Genomic DNA, 20,437 nt, shown 5'->3' on the forward strand with positions numbered 1-20,437 from the left:
TATGTGATATTTTCTATAGTGATAAACAACTTAAAAGATGTGTAAACACTTTAGATGGCTTCTTTGTTACATTGATAGAAAGAGTAGTTCTAGCTAGGACATTGTAATATTATCTAATGATAATATAAATTATATGGGCTGTAAAAGTAAATAGTAAAAGGAAAAAAAAATGGTTTCAAACATACAAGGCCCAAGGTAAACCGCACACATTTTTTAAATGAAACAACATGAAATAGTAGTTTCTACAGCTTCTCTCCCTAGCTCTGTAGGTGTTGATGAGCATAACCAAAGTAACATTTAAGAGAAACCACACTTTTGTTTCATTTGCAGGAGTTCATTGACTGAGGACCCTAGTCTTACAGCAAATAGATCTCTTTGTACAGTAAGTCTAATTTTACATGTTGCCAGTAAATTAATAGCAACTTTTGTTTTAGATCTCTAAAATTGCATGTTACCATTGAATGGACCCCCCTCACAATTGTAATTTTAGATAAAATGTATTTTTCTTGTCCTTGTAAGAGCATCAAATTCGCATCCAGCTGAGGGGACTCACACACTCTAGTCTGCTTATCACTATGGAAACCAGGGAAAGTTCTAGCCCTGTTAGCCGCTGTGGCTCAGGTATGGACTTTACTTTTACCTTTTTTGATACTGTGTTATTTGTGGTATTCGGTTATTACTGAATATACAGTACACTATGTTACCCTTTAAAATACTAAGTGTCGACACTATGTTATGGTTTAAACCTCAGTAGCTGGAGCTCTGACAAACATATATCATAATGTCTTCAAATCATTATTTTGGAAACCAAATCAGAAAACAACATCTGCTTTCATTATGAAAATATTTTTGTTTTCGCAATTGTTTCAAAATGACTAATTTAATTGAATGATCAAATAATTCACTTTGACGGAACCAAATATTTTCTACATTTTATTAAAGTCCTTGTTTAGTAATTTTATTACCATGATCTACATAATGATAGTGTACTTTGTGTTAATGACATGACATTGTAATGAAAGCGTGGCTTTGGTGAAGTTCTCCAGGTTCACTTTAAGCATACTGGAGCTTCTGTAAAGTGTACTTTCATAACTTGTGAATTAGGAGGTTAGCAATAGTGAATTCTCAATGAAACAAAAGCTGTTACTATTTTTTCTTCAATGTGGCCTGACATAACAGGATGTAACAATGTAATGTAAAAATATATAATTTTTTCACAAAACACAGTTTGAATAACATCAGGTTCCATGCATAAACTACAAATGATTTTTTAAAAATGCTTATTTTAGACAACCTGGTATCAACCTCAGATTTATTGCTACTCAGCTGCAAAAATGTAAGCAGAGAAACACCTCCTTCAACCTGAGGTTTGTTTGCAAGTAAATCTGATCACTTTCAGTGTAAATGTGGTATTTCACACTGTGGTGTTGAAAGCTTTGACCAATCAGAAGCATAGAAACAGAAAAGGACCCAGAATTGAGCCCTGATGAACACCAGAGGAGAACAGATCTGAACCCACCCATGGAGACGAATTACTGTCTCTTGGGGAGATCGGATAAGAACTGTAAGTGGTACAGATACTAAGAACTAAGTATCTGTAACACTCTCTAGATGAACAAGAAGAATATTATTGTTCACACTATTGAGTCCCAGTCAAAATAGGACATAGAGCAATTAAAAGATCATCGACATCCTAGAAAAGGACTTTTTCTGTGATATGAAGTATTCCAAAACCTGATTGAAGGAGGTTTATAAAAGTTAATACATATGTTTCAGAATTTTCAGTGAAAACTGCAATTTTGAAATAGGTCTCTAACTTAACTTACTGTTACTAAAATGGCTTAGGTATATTTGTTTGGTAGAGTTTGGTTACTCAAATGCTTGGGTAGTTTTATGCAGCACTGGTGTCAACAGCAATTTTATGTTCTGAAAATACACCTCCAATGCTCAAGGAGTCATTGATGATTTTTTTAGAAAAAGAGATAGAAAAACAGGAAGAAAGAAGTTAGGTTTTTAACGGGTCTAACTGAGAAGTAATTGGTTTAGCTTTATTAACAATGTCAGTGAGGCTATGGTACAAGACCTGAGCAGCTAACCATATTTTACCATAGGATGAACCAAAACCAGAACATTAAGGGCTTGAAGATGTTATGGACAGATTTTCTCAATCTCTGTGGTTAAGAAAGCCAAACAAAGTATTACACAGGCTCTGAGAGGTAAATAATGCAGAAGAATAGTTTGGGTCTAGGAACTCATCCAGTAATGAAGAGCACAGGCTTTTGGTTGTCATTACCATTCTCAATAAGACTAGAGAAGTACCGTGATCTGACAGGGGCAGCAGAATCCCTATAAGCTAACATTAGTCCTGCAATACTGCAAAAAAAATCACTGAAAACATGGTCTTTGGGATACAAATAGGTAGAAGAAAAATATAACCAGTGAACAAGTATCTTAAACAATATAATGGCACTTAACACAATCATTTCTGTTCAGTGTTCTGTTGTGTATACATTATATATTGATAATGGACATACTGTATATACGGTGTGTATTATAAACAGTACATACACGTTACTTATGAAAATGGACCTCAAAATAGATGAGACCATTACACTACAAAAAAGTACAAGATTTGATATTTTACATAGTTACAGGATTTCCATCACCATTTTTGTTATTTCAAAGTATAACAACTAAACAATAATGGAGATACTAGTTCTATCTATCCATCTGTCAATTTTCTAATTGCTTTATTCAATTTAGGGTCATGGCGAAGCTGGAGTCTATCCTGACAAGGAATGTGCACATGGTGGGATACACTTTGGAAGGGATGCCAGTCCATTGCAGGGCGCACACAAACACACATGTAGACCAGGGGTAGTTTTCCCAGAAGCCAATTAATCTACCAGTATATTTTAGACTGTGGGAGGAAACTGGAGAACCTATAGGAAACCCACACAAACACGGTGAGAGAATACAAAATCCATACTGATAGTACCCCAGGTCCAGAATTAATGATAATAATTGCTTACACTTCTATAGCACTTTTCTGGACACTCAACTCAAAGCACTTTACAGGTAATGAGGACTCCCCTCCACCACCACCAATGTGCAGCCCCACTTAGATGATGCAACAGCAGCCACAGTGCGCCAGTACACTCACCACACATCAATGTGTGTTAATTTACTTCTCATCCGAAGGACTGCACCATTTAACAGTATAGTGTTCCCATCACTGTACTAGGTAAAGTAGGGGTATTAGGGTCCACACGGACCACAGGGGGAGCACCCCCTGCTGGTCCCACAACTCTTACAGCAGCAACCTTAGTTTTTCCCAGGAGGTCTCTCATCCAGATCCTGACCAGGCTCATACCTGCTTAGCACCAGTAGGTTGCCAGTTGTGAGCTGCAGGGTGATATGGCTGCTGGCTCTTGGCTGAGTCCAGGGCCCCAATTCCATGAGGCAGCAATATTAACCACTGCACCACTGTGCCACCCAAAGTATCTCTAAATTCACAGTATCTAATCACATGGAACAAAAATTAATTTGTCAAGTAATACCTATATTGCAACCACACTTGACATGTTTTCTGTTGCAAATAAATAAACTTTTATAATGTTATTTACCTTGTGATTACATTATCGTGTCAGTTGTCATTGGTCTGATAAGTCCTGAAATGTGAATGTTGGTGCGATGAACTGGTAACCCAGAGGACAGGGTCGTGGTTAAGTGCCTAGAAGTACATATTAGAAAATAATGCTTTCCACACTCCAGGTGCTGATACCTCATGGAAAAAATAAACAACAGACAAGTTGCCCATTTGCAATAGTGATGCTTTATGACAATGATGGATAGGTAGAGTAAGCAGCAAAGATTAAGCAAGATAATGAAACTTCATAGGTTTGTAAAGTTTAGATTAAATGATCAGAAGTCGAGCTCTGAAAACCTCTACGAAAGGACTCCCCTTTGTTGTCTACCTGAACTGGTCATGCCAATTTGAGAAGAGCTATGGGTCTAAACAGAAATACTGGATACAATTTCCACACCAGAAACACACTGACCTTCTCTGCATGCAAGACTGTACAATATAGGCCAAACCAATCCTAAAAGGATAAAAGAGTGGCAAGAACTCACTAGAGATTAGATTGAAATGAAGCTACATGGTCTTGACCTGAACTGCAAGGTAATTAAAGAATTGCCCTGTGTGATGCTGTCAGACCAGGGTGAAAATGGTCTATCACCGCGTGGAACAGGATGGAGTTGAAGATTACCTGTACTGGTAAAACGAATGGGCCATTACCCATTTCCTTTCTTTTACATATTAGAATCCTAAATAACTTTACGTCTGCTCGTTGCGAAAATCAACACAAACCTCATAGAGAGGAACTGAAACAGTGCCTCAGAGATACATCACTGACCTTGGATTAAACCGTATTCCTTTGGTTTTGTAACAACCTCCGAAGCAAAACCTGAGCTTTTATCTCTACAAGAATGACAATTTAGGAAAAAAATTACGGTGTTGCCCCCAAATACGACTGGTTAATATGTATTTAATTGTGTCAATAGGTATTAATGGTCGCAAGGTACAGTATATTTCTAATATTGTATTTTTATAAATTTTAATTCGAATAGAAATCTAATATTGCAGAGACATTTATCAACAGGGCAAGGAATTAACTAAATGAAGGCGGCTATCATGATTTCTCAAACGTAGTTAACAAGTCTCTCTCCGGACGAAAAACAAAACGTAACTTATCACGAAGAGGTAAAAACATTTTCGTGTCTCTCCACACACGCTAACAAGGTTGGCTGGGAGATAAAGGTTATTTACATTAATTTACAAATATGTTTCCAATTAAAATGAAATATTAAAAGCGATGTGGGTATTAATATTCTGTGGAAAAACCCTGCGTTGTTAGGTACGCTTTTGAACGAAAAGAAAAAAAAGAAATTTACCCTGAGTGTTAACTGACTTGGGTTACGAGCGTTTTAGACTAGCAATGGAAACTTTTTTTTTCTTGAAGCGCTTCCCTGCTGCCTTCTACTTGGCGACATTAGAAAAAGAATAGCTTGTTCCGTTGATTTAAACCTTGCAGACAGTCTAACTTCCTTCCTGCTTTTTGTACATTAAACAAACGTGTAACTCCGAAGCATAACGCTGAAGAACTGAACTGGTCAATACCGTAAGGATATTGAAATGACGCTGGAGAAGCAAAAACGCGAAGTCTAAGACTCGGACAACTAGATCGCTTCTACTATGCGGAAATCGTGAAAGGGATTCTGCTTTTCAGAGCCTGCTGAGCAGATGTCGCTCGGGGGGGATCTATTCAGAAGTTCTCTGGAGTAAAGCGGTGTCTAGGTCGTACTGTATTTTACTTGAGATTGAGGACTGGACAGGGACGTACCTCCAGTGATAAAAAAACAGCCGAGCCTTTCTACAAGGTAAAACCAGCTAATTTCTTTCAGTAGGTCAGTTGCCGTAACTTTTGCTTGGCAAGTCTTGAAATTCTGTTTATGAACGGGGACTGTATGAAGAATGCTGTGCACGAGTGACGTTCTGCAATGATGCCTGGCTCCTCTGAGAACGCTTTTAAGAAATTCACAGACTTAGGAAGTATACATGTATGTTGCTACGCATACCGTTACAACGGCGCTTTAAATAGTGAAAACAATGAAGCAATTCTCCGCTGGACGTACAGTACAGAGCCAGGAAGGTGATTCATGTTGGTCTGCTGGTGCGTTTGACTGCAGCGGTGCTAAGGACAAGAACGAATTAGAAGCAATAATAGACATCTAAACAATAATAGAGACCTAAACGTAAAAAAAAAAATTGTGTAGTTGAGACCAATAACATACATTAAAGTTATTTTTGTTTACTCAACATTTTGATTTTAAATGGTACTGTACATTCGCAGTTGCATATGTGAAGTGTAGCTAAATGCTGTACCTTTCAGATGAAGTATTCCTAAAGTAGTAAAAGTGTTTGTGTATTAAACTTTAAGGGACCTCGAACGTGGTGAATAAAATGTATTTAATTCGTTTTATTAATTGTGTACAAACCACTAGTACTGAAAGCGACGCAAAGTTGTTGCAACACAGTGATGCTTTTAAAAGCACATTCCACACTCAGGAATCCGAAGTACTGGCCGTTGATTACCATGTATAGAAGACAAGTTTACGCTTGCCAAGAACCGCTTTTTTCAATAGAAACGATTTTGTTCTGTTTCTCAAACTTAAAAAGCCGCATGAATAAATGAATTACAGCTATTAAAAATAAATTCCATTGCAAGCACGTAAAAGGCAGGTGATGTAAATTTGAACACGTGAGAATGCGTTATATGCACATATAAACAGAAAAGGTAAAATACTGAATAAAATATTGTTCTTTGTTATGGTTTATTATTCACCAGCATTTATGCTATTTTTATTAACATGCAAGACAGTAAAGGCAGAAACGAATTAAAACCATGTGTGTTCAAAGCTGTGTATGATGTTTTCTATTCAAGTGCGTTCAGTTATGAGCCACTGAGATTTGTACAGCGAGTTACAAACCCATTTTATATCATGTTGCTTTAAAATGAAGAGGTGATTGAGCCTTAGTGAGCTTCATCGTTCAAAAACCTTAGAGCACTGTGGTTAAGATTAGCCTGTTTTTGTTTGTTTCTTTAGTTACATCACTGCATCGAATGTGGCCTGGTACTTAACCATTTGATTGTTATTATAAAGAAGGCCAAACAGAACAGAGAAACTGGGATTGCTAGTTTTCATATACTCCTTGGATGCAAATTTTGCAAAACATATTGTTGAGTACAGCACTGTGGCATTTTTATTTTTTCCACACGTTTGATTTTCAACCAAGTAACTCCACATTTGTGTAAGTGAACGTCGACTGATACCTTTTATTCGATCCTTAAACCAAATCATTGATAGGCTAGTAGTGGATCTAGGAGGACTCCCCACACTCTTGTTCAGTAGTGGTCACTGTGCTGTGTTGACAGGAAACAAACCCAGATGGTTTTTGCACACCTGCCTGCTGTATGTAAATGGAAAAAAGATAGTACTTCATTTTAGGATAGATTAAAAATCACCATCTAAGAGTATGTAATATTTTCAAATTAATCTTTAATATTTTATAACTGGACCAAAGATGTGAAACCACATTTTAATAATGTGCCAGAAAACTCTAAAATAAAAATGCAAGAAAGCAGTTGCTGAGTAAAGTGGCCCCTTTGTTAGACTTTGTGCTTCACAAATGGGAGTGAAAGAGCAATTTCAAAGACCATCAGAATAATAATGCATAAGGTCTCTTATTGGAGCCCCTTCAAGTGCAGACATTTTGAGGTCTGAATATTTTGACTCCTACACTGGTACAGTCAAAAACTCAGTTGCAACTGAACTGAATCTACGCTGACTTTAGGTAATTGAGCAAGTACATGTTTCGTAGTGATGGCAGTAGGTTGGTGTTTTTAATGGCCATTGTGAAGAGGCAATGTGACATTTACCTGTCTCTGCAAGGAGTTTAGAGGAATCCAAAACCCTAAACTGTCTTGTGGCACCAGGCCCAAGCGCACAATACTCTCCTCTGAGAAACTGAAGAGCTCCCTAATGGTGCCTCAGTTCTCAATTTGACTAAGTTTATTGTTTTCTGTTCCCCCACCCTTGCCCCTGATTAATACACCTCTTCCGAAAATATAGCAGCTGAAGTTAAGCGATAGATTTCCTCTTGTAGTTGTGTCCCTGGAGAGGAGGCTAAATTATCCCGTCCTGAACCAATACACAGGAGTATTCCCTGTTTAAGCATTTGTTGTTATTTATTACATCGGATTCTTTTGACGAGTTCTGTGAGTTGGTATTATGTCAGCTTTAGAAATATAGTCGCTGTCGTTTTATAGACTAATAGCCAAATGTAACTGGGTGAAAAAATTCTGTATGAAACTGTTTCTGCTTCGTTGGCTTAGTGACAGCATTTAAAAGTTATTTGTTATGCAGGTACCAGGGCCTTGCTCTGAGGAGACCCTCACCTGTAGATAAAGATTGATTTTAATATTAATAATATAACTAGTGTTTGCTTTTATGTGCCGTCCACCTACACCTCAGATTTGTACCGAGACTCCTGTACATTTATGAAATGTAGTTTGACTTACGCCTCTTATCTTAGCAATGCTTTGTTTTTTTGAAGGTACTTCTCTAGAGCTCAGATTAAAGCCAGACATTGCTGTTTAGGTCTAGGTTATGTCACTAACTGGGAGTTGTGACCAACCAGCGCTGCACCACAGACTAGCTTGGTGAGTGACAAAGGCCCTTGTGACTTACACTACAATCCATTCACTGGGAGCTGCATCACTCTTCTAACTAAGCAATCTGCGCTTGCTGTGTCCGGAGGCTGAAGGGCTTTTAAGTGAGAATTTGGGAGGAAAGTGCAGGGATGAAGCTCGTAGTGATAGTTCACTATACTGTCATCTGAGACTCTGAATTTGGAGCTCATAAAAATAATTAGCACCTCCGTATGTAACCATTAACCTAACGACAGGAGAGACCGGGTGCAAACAAATCAGGATAAAACAGCATTTATCTTCGTTTTTAGTAGCTATGCTACATCGCTTAATAGCTTTCATGCAAATGCTTTTAAACTGAATTGATCACTGAATATGTGGGATAATCTTAACAATAAACTAAACAAATACTGCTTGCTTTTGGAACACGCAAAAATGTTAAGCAAACATTCAAAACCTTTAAAACATGTTGAATTAGCTCAATTTGTTGATAGTTTTCTATTTTGCTTTTGTTGCTAATGTTCCTGGTTTATCTTTGTGTGATGCCAGAATCCTGGTCTGCTTAATTTATGGTAGTGTGAGCCACAGAATATCACTTTAAAAAGTAATGTATAAATACACACAGAAGAAACACAAATACATTTTTCCACACCATCTATTTCTATTGTTTTGTCTGATGTTTCCACAGAGGTTCTGCCAATTATTACTGATTCTAAACAGCCTAATGCTGAGAAGCACGTCTACAGCTATTGCCACAGTCGGTGAAACAAACATTCAGCTTATGTTCACAAAAAAAACAGGCCAAAATGTTTTAAGCCCAACATTAAAGTAAAGGAAAAACTATCAATTCTTTAGTTTTTTTTTAAATGGAGACAATCGGCACCGTCTGTGTTTTGACCAGATGTATGACTGCTGAGTTTCAGTGGTTTAAAGGAAATGGCTTAAATACTTGGAAGTAACTATAAAATTACAAAACCGTACAATTAAGAACCCGTTTAATACATTAAAATTCACAGTTTTGCTTCTTAAAACAGCAGCTCTCTTTAATTCGTCCAGTCTTCCATGACAGGGGACACCTCAAGGACCCTGATTAACTGTAGAACTGGCACTATTACTTCTTTATTGTTTCAAAGCAGTAGTGCTATCATCTAAAAAGTTAGTCCATCATGCCTTTGATTGAAAAATGCAATTCTGTATTTTTTTTATTTTGAAGTTTGTCGTGTCTTCACTAAACTGACTCCTTTTCAATTTATTTTTTCCCCCAGCTTCTTTGTTTATGGTGCTGGATGTGCTGAAATAAACTCTTCAAACAAACAAGCTTTCTGTGACCCTGGCTTTCTCTGACCGTCGTCGGTGAACCTCGCCCTTCTGTCTATCGTTGCTCCCCATTTCAAGAAGGCCTTTCCCACTCCCCCCCCCCCACCCCCCAAAACAAAAATCATGCTGGGGTTGAAGAGTCAATGGAGCAAACAAGATCAAGGCTAAATGGGAACTCTTCAAGTGACCAACAGCCTGATATTATGGCTGCATATGCCTTGAACAGCTTAATTATGATGAATGCAAATAATCTGAAAAGTGACAGCAGTCCTCGGACTGCAAGGCCTGTAATGCCTGTGCCAGATCGAAATGCTACCTACTGCCAGGTACTGGTGAGTGGGGGCAGATACAGCCCCGGGAGCCTGAGTCCTACGTCTCCCAGGACCTCCTTTGTGTTCCCCAGCGTTCCCAGCCCCAGCAGCCCGAGAGGCCGGTCTCCCACAAGGCCGCCTGATACCTTGGGGGTGTCAGAGGGTGGCCGGGCGAGGAGGTTCAGCAGCCCCAGCCGGGGGAGGTTCAGTGACGATAGCCAGCCCCCCAGCCCCGGGCCGTATGGGGAGCTGAGTCTGAAACTGGGCTTTCCAGAGGAGAAGCAGATCAGGCGGATGGTGCAGATTCCACAGATCCACCGGGAGTTACAAAACGTTGAGGTGAACAAAAAAGTGGACCTGTTTGAGGCCCAGATTTCGGACCTCCGCTCCAGGGCGCAGAACTCCGGGATCCCGCGGAGTCCCCGGAATGCCCGCAGGCCCTCCTTTGCCTCGGAGCCGAGCGAGGCTGCCAGGGAGGCCTCCCCTCAGCGACAGGACGGCCTGCCCTGTATCCCGAAGGAGTTCCAGAATGGAAAAGGATGTGGCAGCTCAGACAGAGAACTGGAGAACTGCATAAAGGAAAACAGCCTGGGTGACCCAAATAGGGAACAGGGCAGGCAACATGCAGACAAATCAGCAGGAACGTGGACTAAAGCAGACAGTTCAGCCAGCAGTCATTCCCCTAGTTCACTGGGGGTTGGCAAGAACTTGGCAGCGACAGAGCAAGCAGCAGCAACAGCAGGGTCCAGCCCTTGCTTGACGAAGGAAGGAGCCGAGCCAGCGGAAACCCAGCAGCAAGCTACTGCCTCTGCTTTAGGTGAGGGGAACTGCCCTGAGGTGGGGAGCATCCCCTCCGTCATTGTAACAGACCACGGGATGGAGACGCCGGAGGAAGGGGCCGACATGCAGCCCAGCCCTCACTGTGCCAGAGCGGCGAGGAAGCTCTCCTCTTCCTCCAACTCCTCCACCGGCTTCTCTTCCTCTTGGGAGGAATCGGAGGACGATATCTCCAGTGACCCCGAGCGTGCGGAGGGACAGTCCTCCGCCTTCCTCCAAGCCGAGCAACAGAGCAATCCTAGAGCAGTGAGTCTGGCCATTTCGGCATGTTTTCTCATCTCTCGGTTTAGGAATAATGGGTCGTTATGGTCTCTGCATGCAACACAACTGGCCATTTTTAGAATTGTGTCCCGGCCCGTAGTGTACAAGCCAAGATAAATCGTGAATGAGTTACCTTTTGTGCCATGAACTAAAAATAATGATTAAAATACTATATATTTTATATTTGTATATTTATACAAAGATTGTTTGGAAAAGGGATACAGCTAGATGTTTTTGTAGATTATAACGGAGGGCAAAAGAAAACTAAAGTAAATTTTGTGGTAAACCAACCACAAGAAAAATAAATAAAACGGCACTCTATAGAAATCTACAGAACAGAGGGGGGCATTTAGGAGCTATTTTAAGATCTCAGGGAATCCCAGGGGATACTGGGAGGGAACTGCACACACTACAAATAGAGGGTTTGCCTGGTGTGCCAAAAACCAAGTGGTGTATGTGTCTTTAAAAAAGTTTGTCACTTTTAACTTTATAGTTAAAATTGCTTTTATGTTTTGTTCAGTAGTAAAAAGGAAAACTAAAATATTTGCTGAAAGATCAACCTGTCTTGTGTATAAATCCATAAGGTTTACATAAATTGATCATAGATGGGCCTTTTCTTTAAAACAAAACATAGATATAAATGCAGGCAAACGTGAATAGACAGAATTTATAGTCCACGGGTAGAAGGATAAAACATAAGCTGGTAGCAACTAGGGAGATCTGGTGTGGTAGAGAGTCCCTCCACATGGATAATTATCCCACCCTACTTGGCTTTAACAGTGTTTGTGCACAATGATATTCCGTTAGTGCTCAGTCCTGGGAATTCGTTATTTCATGTCGTTGCTTTCTTCAGGGGTGGATCTGGATTGTGACATTGTTTCAGACATTAAGTGGAGAAGCAAAATGTGTCACAAAAGTTTACTGTATATAGGAACTGTGCATTTCTAAAAAGACTCATACAATAAAGTTATTCATGCACTTGTATTATTGCTTAATTACAAAATTTTATCTTCATAGATATTTAGGTTTCAAACAAAAGTAGCGTAATAAAGAGCTGTCCCATGGATTTGTGACTTTTAGCACGCAATTTGTTTAACACACAACTGAGCAGTCTGTACCATTATCACATAACAGCAATCTATGCCAATTTCACATAAACACAGAAGATAACTTCTGTCTGCATTGCTTATTTTTGAAGTTAGTGAAGGATTGTAACAACATGTAAAAAATAATTAAATGTTCTCGTGCTGTAGTTAACAAGTCGTGACGGACTAAAGCTAACTGTTACACAGAGCAGCTTGCACTTGCAAAATCTCTTATCGACTATCATAAAATAACTGTTCTTGAATAACCTTGTGACATAAAGTACTTTAGATATGCACAACATTGACAGTTAAATACTCAACAGGTTGTGCATCAGTTAAACATACTGTATATCATCAAGTGTCTTGGTTATGATGTCTTTTCAGCTCCAAATGTGCAAATATTTATTTTTTAAAAGCCATTGACATTCAGTAAATACTTATATGTCTGGCTGGTGGCCTGCAGAAATGTTACGTGGCTTTCCTTATACTTTGCTATGTTTAGCTTGAACTTTTAAGAAGCAAGTCGATTGACTCTTAATGAGTTATTTGATAACTGATGACATGAAAGTAATGCAAAGGCTTTTAGCTTATCTGATTTCTTATCAAAGCATTTGGGTTGCTTTTTTAGCCTTTTCCTAGTATTATTATTAGTGTTAGTAATCTTTTATCTCACTTTGTAAGCACAGGACACAGTTTTTATGATCTTTCAGGTTCAGTGTAGTATTCGAAAAACAGGTCTTTCCGAACAAGAATAATACACTGTATCACTAAGCTGTTTCACAAAGGTCTTCCTTCAATCCTTACTAAACTGCAGGACTCTTAACACAGAAACACACAGATTAAAAGACTCCTTGCCTTTGCAGTTAGAGCATTTGGTAAAAACTACTTCCTACATTGAAGCATTGTGATCTAAAATGATCTGGATTTGAAAAATCTTTTGTTTAAAATATTAAGACTGAATTCTCACTAATCGTTTTGGTAATTAATTTAGTCTATTCTTTTACAAAAAGCCTATGTAAATGGATCCAACTGAAAATTGCCCAGGATGAAACAGGCCCTGGTGTGAGTGGGTGTGTGTCAGTGTCTGATGGACTGATGTCCCATCCAGGGTGTAGCCTGCCTTGTGCCCGTTACTTGCTGAGATAGGCTTCAGCTGTCCCATGTCCCTGAACTAGAAGAAACTATTAGAAACTTTATATATTATAGCCATTCACAGAACAAAATTGTATTCTGAGTTGAATTTTGAGCAAAAAAAAATTCCCAAATTTGGATTTTTCTGCACTGTAAGATGAGAGGTATTGCATTAAGTTAATTGATGTTCATAGGAACTCGGAATCTGCTCTCACGGAGTTTAATATGTGCAACAGCATGCTGCATTAACTTAGAATTAGTCTGGATAATAATGCTATAAAGCCATGCAGTGACATACAGTAAGTACTCATGAACCAAATGCGTGGTGTCCCAGTCTGGACTGAGGAAGATTCTGTATGTGTTAAAAGCAACATAAAAAGACATTATTCTATAATTGGATAATAGGCTTAAAATATTCTTAATGGAATTGCAGTGTTTTTGCTAACAGCTGAACATATGACAATGAATAGTATGAATGAGAAAACCATGTGACTTTGAAACACACAATATGGCATCTTTACTGCCTTATCCTTGGTTGGGGATTAGGAGGACAGAACTGTGCAGTGCCTGACCCCTGCAAGCCTGAAGATGAAGATATACATCCTGGAAAGCCCTTTATCTGCATGCTTTGAAAAAGACAGAAAACTTATCTGAAAGAGGATGTTATATAGGTTGTGGTTTAGCGGGTTTACGTAATGTCCAGTAGATCCTGTATGTGTAAATATACTTAGTGCCTAAGGGCATGTTCTGAATACGTATTTTAAATAAAAAGGCTTTATTTGAATATTGGATTAGTTCCATAAGGTTTCACCTCTTGGCCTCCCACAATACATCCTGGAAGTACAGTAGTTATAGCACTTTTTTCGCTTTGGATAAAAAAGGCAGCACAGTTAGTTTTACAAATGTGTGTGAAAAACTTGTTAATAACTTCCTGAACTATTCAGAGCAGGACAGAATACAGATGTACTGTAGAAGGTGCTATGGACACGCCTTTAGAGAGAAAAAATGATTATATCCATTATTATTTCTCAGGTTTTGTCCATGTTTTCTTGCAAACTGCTGTGACTTTACACGTACCCTGATCTCACACTGTCAATGTTTCAGGGTTACAGTTACACTGAAGGCAACAGCTTGTTTGCCACAAGCAATACAAGTCTGTACTACTCCATGTTTTTAAAAGCGTACACATATAGCGTTGTAAGGAATGGAAGAGAAAAAAATAATGAAATATTGTAAAACGACAGACAAAGTGGTTATTAAACAGGTTGAATGGGTTGGTTTGTAGAACCTTTTGAACTGGGAGTGCCAACACTAATTCTCTTTTGTGTCCTCTGATTTCCTTTTTGGTGTTTGTGTCACAATGTCTCCAGTCCAATTCCTTTGTACTGTACATTCTGTTTTTATAATTTAAGGCATTTTATTATTTTTTGTTTATTTTGGCAGGACACCTCTGAATATAATCATTAGGTCTGTGTAAGTGCAGTGTTACACTTCCACAAGGAAAAGGTGCCTTTTAAATCGAGATGTTCTTAGTATGTCCACCACAAACATTGTTAGGATGAAATACAGCATACTGTGGCTCAAAATTGGTATTGTTTAGGCAACTGGTAATATAAGTGTGCAGGCAACAGTCTGTGTTTTAAGTCTCCTAGACACATCTGAAAACAAGACATTTCATTTTATGGGTCGTGAAGGAGAGTATATTGTACATCGAGCATAAACAGACCCAGTGAAAGTCAGAACATTTGTCACTTTGAAATTGTTTTTGCACCTTTGTCTTGTATATAAAAGAGGAAGGACATGTGTGAATGGTGTAACAAGTCAGCTCACTAGTGTTTCAAAGACAGGTGCTTTTGCCTCAGATTGAAAACTTAAGAGTAGTAGTGTGTCAGTGCTGACAGAAGTGGCTCATATATTCTGCTGACCATGATGTGCTTTTTAAACTGATCAGTTTAAAACCATTGTTTAGTTTTTCAAACAATTGTTGTCTTCTTCAATATACACCACTGATGCCTTTCTTCTACCGTACATTTAAAAGTGCTTTAGATATTTAAGACTTTATTGATCCTGAAGGGAAATTGATGATTTAATATTTTTTTTATAATTTCTAATCATTTGTATTGGCTTAGAAATATATGTATTCTTTACGCTCCAACAGAGTAACCATAAGTGTATAATCTAAAATACTTGAATGAGTACCATTCTGCATGAGTATCTGTATTAGTACAGTAGCTACATGGCCAGATTAAGAGATACAGGTATGTGTGTCTGTTTTATTTTGTGCCTGGTGTTTTCTTGCAGTTATGTTCCAGGCTGCTCATTTTAGTCTTGCAGAGCTCTGTGTGTACGGCTTTATAAGGAAATAAGCTCTGAGAATAGGCAAACGTCCGCCCCAGTGCTGACTTAGAAAAGATGTTGTTAAAGCTACAAATAAACTGACCATGGCCCCCATGGTGAACACATTCTGAGTCCAAGTATTAGGGTAGTGGTCTAAGGTTTACTGCATTTCCTAAAATGAAGAACTAGGCAGCCTTTGAATAGGAAAAAGATCTGAGGATGACCTTAACATTGGCCCACCTGAAGAGCAACAATAATTGACAGAAATGTGCTTCATGTGACTCTCATCCAGCAATTACCAACCATTCACTTTGGGAGCAAATCTAAATTCCTTCTATTTTTTTATCTGTTTTTAAAAGAACCAGAACGCAACACAAAAACGTCTGTCAAAAACAGCTTGAGAGAACACTATGTTCAAGATAGTAGCACATCAGAGACTACTGATACTGTACAAAGCAATATTGTACGCACACAATCATGTACAAAAATGGCAAGAGAATGAGCAATGATGATATGAGAGTGAAAAATCCTTGTATACCAACTCTAGAACAAGGCACATTAAATTGCCACATTAAATACTATTCGAGTACATTAATTTGAAATTAAAGAGTCAAAATAAAATACAAAACCAAACCATTCAGTTTTCTGCCATATAGTAATCATGAAGAGAAAACTCTTAAGTCGTAAAGTATTAACCAAGCCATTCACCTACGGCCAGCAGTAGGGAAAGGTTACTTTTTCTTGAAGCATGATATGTTAGCAAGCATCCTTGTTTTCGAAAACCTATCTAAAAAGGACACATCACAAGATTACTGTAGGGAACGGGTTCTAGGGTAAGAGAAATGTTTTAGATATTCAGAATTGCTTTTTGATCTTTTGTCCTCAAATGTTTTATTATTAAGAAGTTGGATTTGTAGCTGAAAAAAATCACAAGTTCGTAATAGTCAGCAAGATGTGGAAGTGATATTACCATTTCTTTAATTTCTGCCCAAAGCTTAAATTCTAATTCTATAGTACATTGGATTCAGCTGCAGTGAGATGCCTCTGTCCGGCAGGTGTGTCTTTGGGCTTTGAATTTAAATGTTGTGTAATACTTCTTTTGTTCCCTGGGTAGGATTCTTAAAGATGCTCTGCAAAAATCGATAGAAATGGTATCTTAAAAAAATCAAAAACTTTTTTGTTCTCAATGCAGTGCTGTCCTGCCTCCTGTGCTTTCTACTTTTGCATGCCCAGAGATAAGGACGGCAAGTGTTCTTGATAAGCATTTCAACAACAGTGGATAAGCACTTCTACAACAGATGGAAACAGAATAAGGGAGAAGATAAAATCTTTAGTTTACTGCAACTTCCATCTCATAACCTGTCTTACTGGGTTGCACCTATACATGCAGGGGATCAGCAGAGTCACATTCCATGTTTTCTCTGCAGCCCTCTGCTGCTAACGGCTGTGCTCCTGAAATTGCCAGACCAAGATACAGGGCAGAAAAACTTTGCCTTCAGTTTGTTGAGCATGTCTACCTTTCAGCAAACTTAGAAACTTCACAAGCACACTCATTTCAGAAAAAATAAGACCTTAACATCATTAACATTAAGTCCTCATGATGGTCTTTTGTGAGTTTCAGACTTGTCTGATGCAAGAGCTACATTCCAACCCTCAGGGGTCTTCTAGTTTCTATGTTCTTTCCAGTCCATGTACAATCTCTCCATAATAAACTTGTCTGGCGTTGTGCAATTGGAAATTTAAAAAATACTCATGATCCAAATTACAGATCATACGGTTGATAGTCTGAAATTAATCTTAGTTAATTTCTACCAGCTGACAAAATCAAAAGAATAGCAAGTTAGAAGGATCTGCCTCCTTTCAGGTATGTGCATATCTTAACTATGGTGACAATGAACTCTTAAAAGAGATTTTAAGTTTTGAGAGACCTCAGAGATTTTGAGATACTTCTTTTAATTTGCACTTGAGCAGTTTATTATATTGTCAAGAATTTAAGAATTCCCAGATGAAATATTTTATTGTAACTAAACAGTGCACACATGACACATTTAAATTAATCTAAATCTTTTAGTTTTTGTGTTTAGCTACTGCTGGAAGAAGAGCATTTATATATTTAAAAATATTTGTAGATGATTCATGTGTTATGAAGATATTGTTTCCCTATCTTCTTACTATTTTAATAGTGATTAATGGCTTGCAGTAATGGTGTGGGAAGAGGGGATTTTACTTCTTTTTAATTTATTTTTCTTTGACGTTTTTATTTATTTTAATTCCAACAAGAGTCATAAATTTAAAGATTCAGGGGCACTTTATTCAGTTATTCAGTGTTCCTGACTGCAATATAAAACCATATTACTGTTTTGCTAGCTAACCTAAGTTCACATTCCTATGTAATGAAACCACTGGATCTAAATTCGTTATGGAATTTTGTTTCTGTTATACAGTATAAGCTAATTTTAATTTTAACAGTTTTACTTAGCATTTCTGTAACACAAGGAATGGAACTGGAACTGGAATGGAAAATTAATTTATAGGCAACAAATAAAAAACAGTACATCTACTGGAAAACATGTCACCTAAGACTTTGAATACAACAGTATATTTAAAAAACTAGCCAGAGACTTTCTACCAGTTATTTAATTTTCATATTATTATTTTAAATAGCTCTCCTTTGATAAGTGTGTTGTCTTTCTTTGCTTCAATGAAAATCAGATTGATAATATTGGTATCAGGCACAAATCAGTAGCTTGTGCTTTTACATATATTTGTTTTCTCAGCAATGAAAACTTGGTAATCACCAATTTAAAAAAAATACCTTTTCGAGTAACAGCTGAGTAACAAGGTATAGCCTTGCTGAAGGGGTGGAAACAAGACAAAAATGTATAAGGGGACGTATTTAGATTAAAATGTGTTTTTCCTCAATGCTAGTCTCTCCGTGTTCTCTCATTCCCTCCCTTACAATCAAGTGTAGGCAAGTAATTTTTTATCCGGCTGACCACAGTTTCTTTCATTCTTGAGAGTCTTTTTGTAGACAACTCAACACTCCACTACTGTTTCTGCCAGTTTGGAGAAATTCTTTCCAGGCTTTCAGTAGTTTTGTTTTTCATCCTGTCTATGGGCAGTGGGAGCCCTGGCTTCTCATACAGATGTCTTCAGTTCTGCAAGGTTTTTATAGGCAGGGTGGCTGCAGGGGTAAAAGAGACTGCCTGTACAGTGTTCTGGTGGTTCGATTATACAATAACTCAATCTGTAAAAACACACAAGAAATCACTCTGTAAAAACAGAGAAAAGCATTCATTAACAAACAACATGTTATTTTACACTCCCAGCAAACATCTGTGTTAATGTAGACGTCAGTTATAACATTTATTAATCAGTAAAATCTTCGATTTTCATATGGGACATACTGTATGTCCAGGAGGGAAATTGGTAATATGAGTTTCAGGCTATCAGTAAGCTTTTTTTCTGATTTGTGATGAGTCTGATGATCTGGTCCTTTAGCTGTTTTACTATAGAATATTGTGTGTGGAAAGGAAAACATTACGAGGACACATCATCTAGGGCTTTGTGTCCTATTAGGTTGATTCGGTTGCTTGTGTGTTCTTTCCATTGGGTTTTTTGTATTTTTTCTTCATTGGTTTTAAACATATACAGTATGTACCTTTATATAAGCAGTTGGCATGAAGTACAACAGGCTGCTCACCTTTTATCTCACATTTTATACCACTTGCTGATGTTTTACAACATTATTGTTTTTTATAACAATTTGAGTTTATCGATGCACAGATAAGCAGTGGCAATGGAATGGAAACTAGGCAGACATAATTCTAAAGTGTATGTCACACACACAGCACACATGGGGGATTACAAGCACGTACAAACATGCCTCCCTTTCTTTAATTATTTTAATTTCTGTTTACATAACCTCTTTCTGTACATGTGAAGGTTCTTTCCAATAGGTCAAAGTACAGTAATGATAACATTTTAATAGCATGGCTAACACAAGATAACAGTTCCGGAAATTATATTATAATAAAGCTATTAATCTAAAAATAATATGAAATGAAAACATATTAATGATTCTGATTAAAATAATTTCCGTTTTTTATAGAAAAAAACATTTTGAATGATTATTTGTCGATACTGAAATGTTGAAGTAATTCACTCACACAATGTAGCCTGTTTTTAAAAACTTGTCCTGTTCTTCTCCAGATAATTGTGAATAACGTGCTGTAGAATTAAGAGGTTGTCAAGTGAAAAATTTGCTAAAGATTTCTTGGAAACCCAGGAGGACTGGGAATAATGGTAAATCGTTTGATTTGCTTACGTTTGTGTCAATTTCTTTGTCAATCATGTATTTGGTATGAAGGTTAACTGACTCTGGATAGAGATTACTGGAAAAAAGTCCATTGGCAGAATCTCCAGGGAGCGAATTCTGTAACAACAACATACAGTAGGTTGCATCAGGGACAGGCTTATAGGGGGAAAACTTAGTGACAGTGCATGCAGCAATATTTAGTACCCTGCACAGTATGAATTCATTTTGTGTATGATCTTTTTCTTTGCAAATTTGGCGTGATCATCAGTGATGTCACAGCTACGCAATCCCTGAAAGTGCACAGTGTTAATCCCATTCCGTGTTGTCTGAACAGGTGCAGATGAATATCTCTGGATTTTGCACGCTCAGGGCCAAAAGTGCAGGCTTTGCATAGGAGTAGTTAAAATCTTCACTTAAGGTTGAGATCACAGAGAAAGCATACTAAGCAAACAGTTTTTAAGGAACATGAGGTTGTGTTGGTGTTTAGTGTGTGTGTGCCAGCTGGTTTTTGAATAGACTGTTGCTACTTCAGGGTTTAACTTCAGAGATCTGTGGACCTACCCTGTC

At 37.9% G+C, this 20,437-nt stretch overlaps 1 protein-coding gene across 2 annotated transcripts in view; it reads left to right on the forward strand.

Moving 5' to 3' along the window:
* The first annotated feature begins 4,257 nt into the window (after nucleotides 1-4,257).
* Nucleotides 4,258-20,437, forward strand: part of itpkb (inositol-trisphosphate 3-kinase B) — a 62,813-nt gene continuing 46,633 nt past the window's right edge. The window contains exons 1-2 of one of the 2 annotated variants that reach the window (XM_069197865.1): nucleotides 4,258-4,279; nucleotides 9,539-10,984. In XM_069197865.1, the coding sequence (XP_069053966.1) occupies nucleotides 9,734-10,984 (1,251 nt within the window). In that variant the 5' untranslated portion in view covers nucleotides 4,258-4,279; nucleotides 9,539-9,733. Of the gene's footprint in view, nucleotides 4,280-5,073; nucleotides 5,443-9,538; nucleotides 10,985-20,437 lie in introns of those variants that run through there. The other variant, XM_069197864.1, reaches the window with a different exon arrangement.

Source organism: Lepisosteus oculatus, chromosome 2, assembly GCF_040954835.1.
Source record: "Lepisosteus oculatus isolate fLepOcu1 chromosome 2, fLepOcu1.hap2, whole genome shotgun sequence".
In the NCBI taxonomy this organism is placed as follows: Eukaryota; Metazoa; Chordata; class Actinopteri; order Semionotiformes; family Lepisosteidae; genus Lepisosteus; species Lepisosteus oculatus.